Raw genomic sequence first — 13,458 nt, 5'->3', positions numbered from 1 at the left:
AAAAAAAAAAAAAAAAAAAAAAAACAAGAAGAAGAAAGGGAGGAGGAGGAGAGGAAGAAGGAAAAAAAGAAGAAAGGATATTGCGAATTGAAAATGTAAGTTGAGGTTGGCACAATCAGAAACAGTTGATCTAACTGTCAATGGAGGGAGGCAAATGACATCCCAGCGACTACATCAGGGAATAGTCAGACACACAGACAGCAACATCATGATTGCTTAATTGGGAGTACGTTTCACAACAATGAGGCATGGATAGTACATGAACCTTACTTATCCATTTGTGTACAGCATGCATTCGTAACTGAACTTGGGTTAAAGATATGATGTCAATTTTTCAAAGAGAAAAGGATATGAAAACTTGGGAAGTAAAGCTCATAGAAAACAGAAGGCAGTGTGTGGATCTGGAATCCACCAATAAGTAAAGACTTTCTAGAAATGCACAGCTCTACCTGTCACATCTTTACTTACAGGGATATTGATGAATACCGAGTCAAATTCTGCTGTTGTCAGAAATCTTTTCAATGGTGCCATGAAATACTACCAAGAGAGAAGAGAAAAGTAACTTTAATTAAACATAACTTTGCCTAATCTATACAATGATTTTTTATTAACCAGCAAAATTGGTTAAAAGTCAATTATTTATTAGCATTATAAACACAAATAGTAGAAATTATTTTCTCTATATTTAAAATTCTACACTGAACAGCTATAAGGACTTAATAAGGACTGGAGACATGGTTAGTGTTTGCCACACAAGCATGAGTATCTGAGTTCAGGTCCCCAGAACCCATGAACAAGCTGGGCAAATGTGACAGACACCTACAATCCCAGGAGTTGGAAGGTAAAGTCAAGGACTCTTGGGGACTTCCTGCAGTTGGTGATCTTAGACTTCAGCAAGAGACCCTGCCCCAATAGAGGAAGACATCTGATGTCAACTTCAAGAATCCACTCACTTGTATACACATGTGCACACACATGTGAATTCACAAGCACACGTTCATGCATACCATATACATATATGCATGCAAACAAAGGCATAAGTATAAGCTGAAACATCTAAATTGTAAAACAAGATGCTTCTAAAAGTTAGAAGCTGTTGGCCAAGCAGGCAAACAACTGCAATAGTCTGGAGATATATTTGAGGATGTATGTAGACCATCCCTCCAAATCTCTAATACAGATTCCTGAGAGGAATAATCTGCTCATGTAGTTTGTACACCGTTTCCATTCATCACTTGAGACTTGGGCATCCAGCCTGTACTTCTCTTTCATTGTTAGCAATCTCAGTATCTGTATAGATGGCCCTTCTAGGAACTTGGCCTGTCAGCTCCTTTATTTCCAACAATTGTGAACTCAACTCACAAATCTCATGGTCACACCTCAAGACATTGTCATTATCAACATCTGTGCATGCTTCACACATTAATTTCACGCAGCCATCTCTCTGAGCCCTATATCCAGCCATGAAGCTCATTTTTTTCAGGGAATTCTCTAGCCCTACTGTGTCCAGTTTACTGCATTTCACATCCTTCATGGCCTTGCTCCCCTCTCTACCCAGTTACAGCCCAAGAACCACCATCAGAATGCGTGTCTGTCTCTCTCTCTCTCTCTCTCTCTCTCTCTCTCTCTCTCTCTCTCTCTCTCTCTCTCCCCCCCCATTTTTCTAGATACACAAAACCTTTGGCTCTATCTATCTCACCATATATTTTACAGATCCATATACTATAGTGATAGTTTAGTTTTAAATAAAACCACGAAGGTCAAGGGGCTCAGTAATGCCACACGCTCACACTTCTCCTAACCAACAAACTAACTCTTTCACTCTCCTAAGCAACTCGTCCACACTTTCTCTTTTCCTGTAGCTAAAAAAAAAAAAAATAAAAATAAAAAAAAAAAACCACTCTCACCTGGTTCTCATTTTGCTAACCTCTAAATGTGTGACTCACTAGGGGTGGCCTCAAACCTATTCCCTAAGGACATGTCTTTCCTGAAGTGACCTTGCTTAGTACTACAGCCAAAGGCCCTATCCGTATACAAATCAGATTTTCCTATCAAAGCCAGACTTACATATTGAATATCTGCCTCAACATATCCCAGTGGAAGTCTAAGTGAGAACAAGAGGCTCACATGTCCGACAGATTCATGATTCCCTGCCCTCCATCCTGTTAGCTGGCATCACCATTCATGCACTCACACAGCCCAAATTCTAGCAGCTGTCTGTGGCTCTTCCTTCTTCCACAGTCCTTTGCCTACACCATCAAATTCTGTAGGCTCTAGTTAGACAAACTATTTCCAAAGTCTGACTTCCCCTATCATCTCCCTCAGTGCTATGATTTCTTGTCACTCTGGTTATTTTAATATCCTTCTATTTTTCTCCTCCTTCCCATTCTTACTTCACAAGAGCCAGAGTGCCACGTTAAAAGCTTACACGCTTTTACATCAAGTCTGCTCAAAGCCTCTAGCGTTTGTCCCTATATAACTGGGTAGCCCACCAGTTCTCTGGCCTCCACCATTTCTCAGTCTCCTCCACCCATTCCATCTACCACACTGGACCACTGCTGTTCAATGGTGCGTAAGTTGAGTACTTTCCCATCAGATTTCCCTAGGGCACTCCACCATCAGAGAGCTTTTCCCCAGAACTCTCTTCACAAGAACATACGCATGGCTTGGGCCCACAACCTTCTCAGTTGATGAACTAAGAACCGCATTCTTACACAGAGGTCTACCATCACCAGACTCAATGCGGTATCTCTAACCCATGCCCATCCATCCCCTCTTCCTGGTTTTTCTTCAGGTAACCCCACCCACCTGGCACACCTATTTGCCTCCAGCCTAAACTTTCTCATGATGCAGAAACTACCAAAAGAACCCACCATCTTCCTGCCTCTGCCACTGTGTCCTCAGCTCCTGAAACAGTGCCATTTAGATGTCATGATAGCAATAAATGGTTATAGAATGTATAAATCTGCTCTGATGTCTTTATTTTTCTTTGGGAGGGTTTTATCGAGACATAATTCATGTTTCTCACAACACAGCTATTTAGTTTGCAGTCTGATGGTTCTTAGAAGTTCAGAGCTATACAGCTATCACCATCAAACTTAAAACTGTTTATCACATAGAACACCCCACAGACATTAGTGGTCAAGCACCATTGTTTCCTCTCAGCCAACCCACCCTCCCTACTCCACATACACACGCACACACACACACACACACACACACACACACACACACACACACTACTCTTCCCTAAAGTTCCAGGCAATTGCTTTTTTGTGTGTGATCTGTCTGTACATTTGTCTAGTCTGGGTATAGATTTTTAAATCTTCCTTTCCAATATAAGCACATATCCTTGAACTACCATTCCAATCCCTACCACCCAAGGTTATACTAATGTCAGATTCTACTTGCCACTTGAATGACTGCAGTGTTTTTAGATTATACTTACAAGTGAGCACATGTGGTATTTGCTTTCCTGAGCCTGGCATCTGGTGTAAATCTTAGAATATACATTCACATATGCACACTACAAAAGGAGTTGGTCTAGCACATAGACTATGCAAAGCAACCTCGGGGCTTAGATACCTGATGACTTACTTTTTCTATTGACTCCAGAGTTTCTGTATATTTTTCTTCTGTCTGCTTAATTTCTGCTAGGCAACAACTTCGTATATCATTTTCTTGTGATTTCTGCATATAGAAAGGTAAAATTAAGGTCATTTAGTTGAATTCTCTCTCATATCAGCTTATCTAGGAAAAGATCAAAATCACTTTCCATCCTAAAAAAGACATACTTAGCTGCATTTGTGATATATTTTGTTGGAGCTATTTTTTCAACACTATAAATGAAAAGGTTTTAAGTGACTAAAATAAGCTTCTGAAATAGATATTCTACTTAAATAAAGGCACCTCCTTTATTCAAATGTTAATGAATCTGGTAACATAGTCTAAGCATTTCCTTCATAGATTGCAGATTACACGTGTACTACAGAAATGACTATAAAATATTAAAAGTACTTTTTAAATACTTAAAAGGAATGTGAGAGCTGGGGATACAGCTCATTAGCAGGGTAGGTGCCTAGCATATATCAGGCCAAGGTATCAGTCATCAGCAACACACACACACATACATACATACACACATACATACATACATACACACATACACACACACACACACACACACACACACACACACACACACACACACGATAAGTAAAATCCTTCAAACATTGTTTTTACACATTATCATAATACATGGTTCTTCCATTTAGTGTTAAAGTTCATATAACATCAAGGTCAGAGACTTACAGACAAAACAGAATTCAGTTCAGACACTGATTTTGTTATCTTTATAACTATAAACAAGTTACTGAGTTTCTCTGTGACTTGGCTTTCGCTTCTGTAAAACAGGAGGACAGCACTAAACCCAAGGAGTGCCAAGTGACAGAAGCCATGTAAAGCACGTTTCACCTTGCCAGGGAGTCTAAATTATTATTGTTGTTAATTATAGCCCATGGCAACCACCCAGAGCTGTGTAGTGGGGGAAGACTGTCCTGAGGGTGGAGGAGACCCTGAAGATCAGAATGCCTGGAAGCACTAGCTGCAGAAGAGATGCATCTGAAACCCTCTGGAAAATGCTGCCAGGGGAGCCCACCTCTCATACATCAAGTTAAACACACAGTGATTATATTTCCAACCTACTTCTGTGCCTCTACTCCCCAGTGTGGAACCCAACAACCTCCCTCGGCCCTTGATTAAAAGCCAGAGCACAGAGAGCAGAGCCAACTCATGAAACCCCTGAAGAAGCTAAGTCACCACCCAGCTGATGAAGAAGTCTTGAGGATAAAAGAATATGCTAATAAATGTCTAAGTGGCTGACGTTTTAAATTTTCAAATTATGGATGAGAAGGCAGTTCAAAGCAGTTCTTTCTGGATATTCTAGATATACGCATGGATGGAAGCTTTGAGAGGACACACTGGTTATGCTAGTATCTGAAGACATAAAAAAAAAAAAAAAAAAAAACTTATTGCCTTGCCTAGCATTGATATGAAGGTTTGTGCCTAGTCTAATTGTAACTTGTTATGCGGCGTTCGCTTGATATCCCTGGGTGGACTGTTCTTCTCTGAAGGGAAACGGAGGAAGAATGGATCTGGGGGAGAGGGAAAAGCTGGGGCTGGGAGTGGGAAGAGCAGAGGGAAACTGCAGTTGAGATGTAATGCATTAGAGAAGAATGAAAAAAAGGAAAAGAAAACAAGAGGGGAGAGTCACTTCTGACAAGAGCTAATGAGCAAAAGGGAACAGCTACTGACTTAACTTATGTTAAATTTAAAAGCGAAAGAATGTATCTGTTTTGGAAAAGATGACTTCCGCAGTTACAATCTCATCATTTGCTGAAATTGTATCTTATTGACACTCTGCCATTGTTCAGCCAACTGACATGGCACTAGCCTCTAAGACTCAATTTCCTCACTAAGAAAAGAAAGGTAGACCAAAAAGTCCTACAGTCATTTTGAACTTAAACAAACAAACAAACAAAACCAGCAGCTTCCATTTCCAAATAAGTTCTAGTTACATAAGTGATAAGCAAACAAGGAGTTTTGGTTAAGTATTTCAACAGAAGTTAAAAGTACATTAATTAATCTTCTAACCAATAGCCTTCCTTAAGAAAATAAATAAAATAAAATAAAATAAAACTATTCAGAGTTCCTTTAAAAACAAGTGAAAGCCCTACAGGTTGCTGAGCTTCCTCGGCCTTCATCAAGTCCTCATAGACTTCTCCGCCGTCATCCTCGCCGTACACACAGTCATAGAGGTCTTCTTCGTCCTCCACACGGGTTTCACTGAAACAAGGAATGCAGTTATAAAGGCTGTGTTCTAGTACAGCGGATGTAACACTGAGACATGCCCTATAGGTTTTAGTCCAAAATAGACTGAAATTTTCCCACTGACTTCAGCAGAAAATTCAGAGAAGAGGGAAAATGGAATTAGTGGAAAGAGTCAAGAAGTTCTCATTATAACTCTGTCCCAACCAATTATCTCAAGGACAGACAGAAGACTCCAGCAATGGGGACAGTGCTAATTAATACCTATCTGGCTATTTACTTTCATTGAACCATATTAATGATCATCTTGCAGCTAGCCACAGCTCTAATTCTCTGGGCACTGGTTGACACAGGGGTATGGCTTAGTATTTGATCTATGAAAAATGATGAATCTGAGAGACCTGGAAGTCACCAGACTTGTCAAAGGTAACCCATCTATTCTACAGCAGAGTCATGACCTAAAAACATGCTTGTTTTACACTGTTTAACAGTCTCGTCACACTGCCTCTGCATCCCAGTGTTCCATGGCCTCAGCTTCATTATATTATTAAAGGGCACAGTGTGGGAAGGACAGGAGAGTTAAGGAATGGGTGACATAGTGAAAATCTGTTTGATAACGGCAACAGTTGCTGTAACGTTATTATTACCTATTCCATTTCTTTGCAAACCATGCTTCTAGAAGCACACTTGGAAGATATATGGACGCCTTTCTACAAGCAAACTGCCTTTATCTGTGTTAACTATTTGTATTTTATTTTTAAAGGGGGAGATAGGCAAAGATCTCTAAAATATTAAAAAATCTACTTTAAAGCCATTAAATGCCACATATCGGTTTCTTAGAAATATTTGTACTTTCCGGTCCCCCAAGAGCAGTTGGACTTTACCAGTGGCTGACCAGGGCACTGTTCCCAAGTCCCTCCTGCGAAACTATGAACATGGTCAAGCATGGCATGCCCTCTGTTTTATAACTGCTACCCTCTCCAGTTTTCCCTCCTAGTTTAAAACTTCTATAAATGCCTTCTACTAACATAACCCTAAAGAATGGCCTTGACCAATATAGAGATGTTGGAATGCAACATTAATCTCTCTGAGAATGAAATTCCACCCTTTCATATGACCAGCCCTGAGCACCCCTCTTCAGCCTGTACAGGCTGAATGTTATAAATTGACATGAACAAAAGTAAGAACACTATAACTGTGACGCTCTGCAACTTGGAACATTTTTCAAAGCTGGTACAATCACAGGCTGTTTATGTTTGTCATGAAAGATTATTTGGAGGCATTTGACAGAAGCGAACTGTCAAAACCCAGAGAAAAGGAAGGTATATTAAAGGAGGGAACTGAAGCTTGAGAGAACTATGCTCTGAGAAAAATTCACTTCAGAAATACTTGTCCACCCACCTACCCATCTGCTCATCCATCCAGCAGATATTTTTGAAGAACTGACTGAATTCCACGCTCCAAAGACTCGGAACATCTAGATCAAAAGCTCTCCCATTGAGGATCCGGACCAGTGTGTAAAGTGTTTATCATGTAAGTGTGGCGACCTGAGTTTGAACTCCCGGAACCTGCATAAAGCTTAGCATGTTAGCACATCTGTAATCCCAGGGTCCTACAGTAAGATAGGAAACAAAGACAAGAGAATCCCTGGAAGTGTGTGGGCCAGCTAGCCAGCCTGTGTATGCAATCTCAAATAATGTAGGAGGCAAGGTTGCCATCTGACCTCCAAACACACACATGGGCACCAATGTACCCCCACTCACACATGAATGCATATGCACATCATGCATGCACATCATACATAATACACAAGCACACATAAACTGACTTTTCAGGAGAACATCCTATAAAGATATAGTTCTATATATAACAAGAGAAATTAACACAAACTAAAGAAGCAAGGAAGAGAAAAATCACTAAAGAACGTCGAGGAAGGCTTCCAAGAGGTCATATGGCTCAGCTAGATTATGAGTATGTCAGCTTATTCAATAGATATCTGCTGTAAAAATACTTTTTTCTAGGGGGGCACAGCTGCAGTCACAAGGCCTACCCTAGTGGAACTTCCATACCAATAAGGCTGGCACACACCCACATCAAGTGAAGAGAGAGACTGTGCTTCTGAAAAGGGCGATAGCATGAAGGTGGGAGTCCAGACAGCCTGGGATGCTGAGCTTGGCAATCCCTCACAGCAGTGTACTGGGCCACTGGAGGGAAGAGCTGAAACAAAACTATAAAGAGATATACACTCAGTGAACCCAGCCTTGACTGGGATATCTAGAAAGCAGCAGGGGCTCTGCAGAGGAGGGAAGGTAGGGAAGAGAAAACAGGCAGGGGGGACCAGAAGCCAAGAGGCCCAACTCTGTGAGGCTGAGAGCTGCAATTAGGCTAAAGGCTGATGAGGAAGGAGACAAACGCAGGACTGTGACATCAGACACAGAAACTATTTGGAATTAGGGAGCGAGGAGAAAGAATAAAAGATGCCTTTCACTTTGGCTTGAACTCGGAGGAGTCAAGCCATGTTGGGAGCTCTGTGATTCCCACTGCAGGGTATTTGATGGAGTTTGGCTAGAAAACAGTGGGGCAATTGGGTTAGTGGGAGCACTTTGTCTCATTATGTCTCAGGATGGGTGAGATGGGGTCTCTTTATGCCATCCCTGGCTGCCATGCTTCTGGGCACTTTGTGAAACCCATCAAAGGGCAGAGAAGTCTGCTGAGATCAGGATGGGGCTAACTGAGATAATCAACTGAGGAAGGGGCTGGTCCTGGTGGAGGAGTCTGGCCAGAAGCAAAACGGATGTGGAATCCATCCCCTGACAGTGTGAATTGAAAGTCTCCTCCTACCTGACACCTAACATCCCCTCCAAACTATATCTCACCTAACAATGTTACTAAGCAGGACAAGGTGGCGGATGGTAGGCATTAGTGGCCATCAGTGGTATTCAGCCCATGAGGGGCTTTGAAAAGAACATCATCACAGCACTGGATCTAATGTGTTCTTCCTGAGATCCTATTACAAGACCAATAACCTTACAGTCACTTTATAAAACATTGTTGCCAATTAAGGAGATAATCATCATCTACTTTACTTAATAGTAGTGAGTTCTTGGAATTTTAGAAGCAGTAAGAAGCTATCTTCAAAGGGCATTTAAAAATATATGACTTCAAGGCCACTCCAAATGTCACGTAGTCCAGAAAAAGCTACCTTCTGCCCATTGTTACGGTCACCAGTAGGACTCTTCTCACCTGCTCTTCTACTGAGCGCTCCCAGAGCACCAAGTCACCACCACACATCTCTTCCAGGACAGTAATGAGGAACCTCTAGTTCCAGGGTCTGAAACATCTGGGTTCGAGGACTACCATGAGTGAGGTCATCTCACAAAAGTTAGTTTGATGTACAAATTTGGTTTTTCACTAAATTATAACAGTGGGAACGTAACACAGTCATTACACGAGATAATGCACAGAATTTGCTAGTGCGCAAATGAGCAGACAACGCACCCTTACTACTGAATGATTAGATAGCTCAACCCTAATGCATAATGCCTGGCACACAGTAGGTGTTTAACGTTCCTTCGGCTTATTCATGTGTACACACCACACACAGCTTCATCTTTTTTTCCTCATTTTTCCATGTATCTGTGTATATGGTATAGTTGTGTGTGCCTATGCATGTTTGCATGTGTAGAGGTATAGGTATGTGTGTATATGTGTGCAGCTGAGTGTAAGTGTATAAGCCTGAAGTTGGTATCTGGAATCTTCCTTGATGGCTCTTCTACCTTATTCACTGAGGCAGGACCTCTCAATCAAATTCAGAGCTCGTCCATATGTTGAGTCTCATTAGCCAGCTTGCTCTAGAGGAACCCCTCTGCCTCTGCTTCCTGGGGCTAGAATTACAGGCAAGCTGTCGTGCCTACCCACTATTTCAAAAGGGTTCTAGGAATCTAAACTCAGATTGTTTTTGCTTGTATAGGTGCTTTAACCACTGAGCCATCCCTCCAGTCCATCACAGTTTAAAGTTCTAAGAATACAGACATGCCCAGAGCTCCTGCTGTCGCTGCCTTGGAGGGCAGACACAGACAGCAAGCGAAGTGAGCCACATTGCCGTAGCCAGAAATAAACACTCTAAAATCACAGAGTAAGAAAAGGGTGTGGTGGCTATTTCCGATGGGTCACCAGAGGAGGTAAAGGGATGCCTGAGAAAGACAAATGGTGAGGGGCCAGCAATATGAGCAGATAGAACAGCCAGTGGAAAGGCACGTTCAGTGTTGGACAGATGAAAGAATGGATTCCCACAGATTCCAAGAATTGCCCCTGGAGCATAATCCATCTCTTAGAATTCTTTGCAAACATGCCTGAGCTGTGCCATAAGGTCTTTGAGGAGAGAGGATCATGCTTTATATTTATTCTTAATCTGCACAAGTCACTCAATCAGCAGAAGATAATCAGCTGCAAGACCTTCTGCCTTTCTTGACTATTAAATAATAAAGCCCATAGAATCCTCTGCTCCTCTGCTCGGCATAAGCACCATCTACCGATACATCCCTGAATAGCTCCAGCCTGTATCCGTCCTTCCTCGGGCTGGTTACAAAGCACACACTCTCAGCCCTACAACTCCAGTAGTAAACTTTATTTCCTTTTTATTATTCCCTAATTGTGTAATTCCAGTTTTATCTACCTCTCTATTATGCCTTTGAGAAATGTCCAGTTTTTACTTCTCTACAGTTAGGTTTCTCTTCACAGGAACACAGGAAAAGAACAAACAGCCAGTTGGAGCATATTTCCTGTGAAACTTCCTATCATCATTTTAAAGATAATATTTATTATGCCTTAATCATCACATCACTTTTACCCTGCAGAGAGCTTATTACAGTTCACATCTACACTGAGCACAAATTTGGGCAGGCAGTGGCTTAATTTTACTGAAAATATTTAACATACTCTATTAAGTCAGGAAGGCCTTTGTAGATGTCTTCATCATTTACACTTTCTTCTGTAGGGAAAGGCCTGGGAAGGAAGGAAAAACATGGGAGAGTGAGCCATCAAGATGAGCATTTACCTCCAATTAAATAGTAAAATTTGCTGCCACTCAAACAAGCCATCATACTGAATGATTTCTAGGGTTTCTCCAAAAGTGCTTGCCCAGCAGCTGTGCCTGGGGTTCCCCTGGGGAGACAGCAACACCTGCTACCCTAAATCATCTCCAGCATACAGCCAGTCTCCGAAGACACGTGCAGCTGGGGACATGCTAATGTGATTACCTGATCTCCCTCCTGCCACATACCTGCAGGGCCACCCTATGACACAATGCACAGTGCCCAGTTCAGGAGACAAGCAGCCTTACCCATGCCCATGCCTTCAGTACCCTCACTCCAGCTGTAAGATCTGACCCAATAAAGATTCTGACTGCAAAGCATCTCTCATGGCTCGCTAGGAAGTGTGATGAGTATTAGTAGGCAAAGACATCACAGATATGATCTGGATCCTGGCAGACTTTCCTATTTAGACATCACGGTTTAAGTTGCATTTTTTTTTTCTATTTTCATTTTTGGAAACATAACTAAGTAGACTTCAAAGAGACCAACAAGTTGTTTTTGTCCTCTGTTAAAAACAGCACACTTTAATTTTCCCCACTCCTATCATTTGACATCTTTGTTTGGATCATAACATTTCATCTTATGACCAAAATAATGCTTTAAAAGTAAGCCTAACAAAATCACCATAGCAATTATATTGTAATAGCAAACGGTCTACTCTTCGCCAGTAAGTATGTTTCATGTTTATAAAAAAAGGAACCATCAAAATAATAAATTTTAAATAATACCTAAAGAGTTTAACTGAAAGTCAGACTTTTTGGCTATATTTTTATTTTTTAAAACGATTTTGACTTTAGATATATCATGAATTAATTCAATACTTAAGATAGCAAAAGGACCTACTTTTTTTTTTTCAAATAAATGAACACATGTAACCAAGCTTTCAGAGTTGTTCTTTTTTGATACAGGCACATTTTCTCAAGCTTTCATATTTGCATAGATTCACTATAGAAAATTATAGTCCACTGCTATAAATATAGATAAGAAATTTTCAAGAAAAAAAGAGACTTCTGATAGGTGTCCTTTCAGAATCAAAAGTACATACAAAACAAGACTATGCTTGTTTCAAAGTCTACTCCATACATACAATGACACAAAATTTATATTGACATGAACAGGTACTCATTATTGAAGAGCAAATTAGAAGGAATTGAAGAACGAACCAGCTGATAATCTATTCCTACAGAAAACTGATCAAATCAGAGCCCATTTCTGAACAACGGTCTTCAGGACGTCCTCCCAGAGACCACTGTGGTGGCATCCAGGAACACATTTGGGTCCCCTCCCTCCCAGTGATATAACCTGGGCACAGAAAAATGAAACCAAAGGGCATAGATAGAGGCTTACAAAGCCCTATCATGGATGGAGTCTAGAACACAAAGTCTTGAAGAAATAAGGTACAAAATGAAAATTCTATTTCCATGTAGCCTGGCTATATCTTCTTCATTCCCTGTTTCTTTTATTCTTTACTGACATCTCCAACTTAAGTAGTGTGTAGTCTCTAAAAGAGAAAAGGCTTGAACAACTAACACATCTCAACTGCCATGCTTACCAACTGTATTATACTCTATTACATGGAGATGGTACAAATAAACATCTACTTCCAAACTTTTCATATATTACCCAAACTTCAACACACATCCTTTTGCATCTACCATTTAATACTTGTCTGACTGTTCCTTAAACCCATAAAAGTTGTGAGTTATTTTTATGGTCTCTTCTACAGGAACCAAATACATTATATTTTTAAATATTTATGTACTAAAACATTTGCATTTGTCTTAATGAATTATACATATATAAATGCTGAAGAAAAAAATTTAAAGGAGCCATAACCAGTGGCAGTCACCAGGGAGCTGAGAAGAACGTTCAGTCATTGTACCTCATTCAATTCTATGAATAAGTTCTTAATTTCTCAGTAAATCTCAAATGTGTGTGTGTGGCATTTAATATATCAAGACTTTTGCAAACAATAGCCATTCAAGAAATCAAGAAAAAATCATTGCAATGAACTACATGGAAGACAGGACCACAGAGGCATGAGCTTACCTGATTCCTGTGGCCAACGCTATTGGTGTGCGGGATAACCGAGATAATGTTTCTATAACCTGAAGAAAAAAAAGAGGAAAATGTTCATTGAACATGTATTTAACAAGGCTTAAAGGTTTTCTCAAAAGCAGCTGTTTTCCCATTCAATATTAACAATGGTTAATGAAAGATAAATTTGTAGATTCAAAAAGTGTAAATGGAAAGTGTCATGATTGGGAAGCTTAAACACCTGGGCTATACCTGTGTTCCTTCCAATTTTATCACTTAAATCAGATTACTAAGAAGTGAGTGACAGTCTCCTTCCAATAAAATGGGGAGTTAAACTCATTAACCCCAAATATCTAATACCTAATACTGAAAAACCTTAAATATCACATAAATCAGTGTTCCCCAACATAGTACCCACTAGATACGTGAAGCTATTTAAGTCAAAATTTAAAAAAAAAAAAAAAAAAAAACATAAATTCCATCTCCTTGACTATACTAGCTA

The 13,458-nt window shown here is 40.4% G+C and overlaps 1 protein-coding gene across 5 annotated transcripts in view; it reads right to left on the bottom strand.

The window, feature by feature from the left end:
* Vav3 (vav guanine nucleotide exchange factor 3) overlaps positions 1 to 13,458 on the bottom strand; it is a 336,414-nt gene that overhangs the window by 175,614 nt on the left and 147,342 nt on the right. For all 5 annotated transcript variants that reach the window (XR_005091832.1, XM_028879322.2, XM_037207020.1 and 2 more), the window contains exons 3-7: positions 12,969 to 13,027; positions 10,765 to 10,830; positions 5,736 to 5,844; positions 3,598 to 3,690; positions 469 to 537 (exon numbers count right to left, since the gene is read on the bottom strand). Coding sequence is in view for 4 of the 5 variants with exons in the window: in XM_028879322.2 (XP_028735155.1) it covers positions 469 to 537; positions 3,598 to 3,690; positions 5,736 to 5,844; positions 10,765 to 10,830; positions 12,969 to 13,027 (396 nt within the window). In the remaining variant the exon portion in view is untranslated. The remainder of the gene's footprint in view (positions 1 to 468; positions 538 to 3,597; positions 3,691 to 5,735; positions 5,845 to 10,764; positions 10,831 to 12,968; positions 13,028 to 13,458) is intronic.

This window comes from Peromyscus leucopus, chromosome 6 (assembly GCF_004664715.2).
Source record: "Peromyscus leucopus breed LL Stock chromosome 6, UCI_PerLeu_2.1, whole genome shotgun sequence".
Lineage (NCBI taxonomy): Eukaryota > Metazoa > Chordata > Mammalia > Rodentia > Cricetidae > Peromyscus > Peromyscus leucopus.
This window is presented reverse-complemented; position numbering and strand designations above follow the sequence as displayed.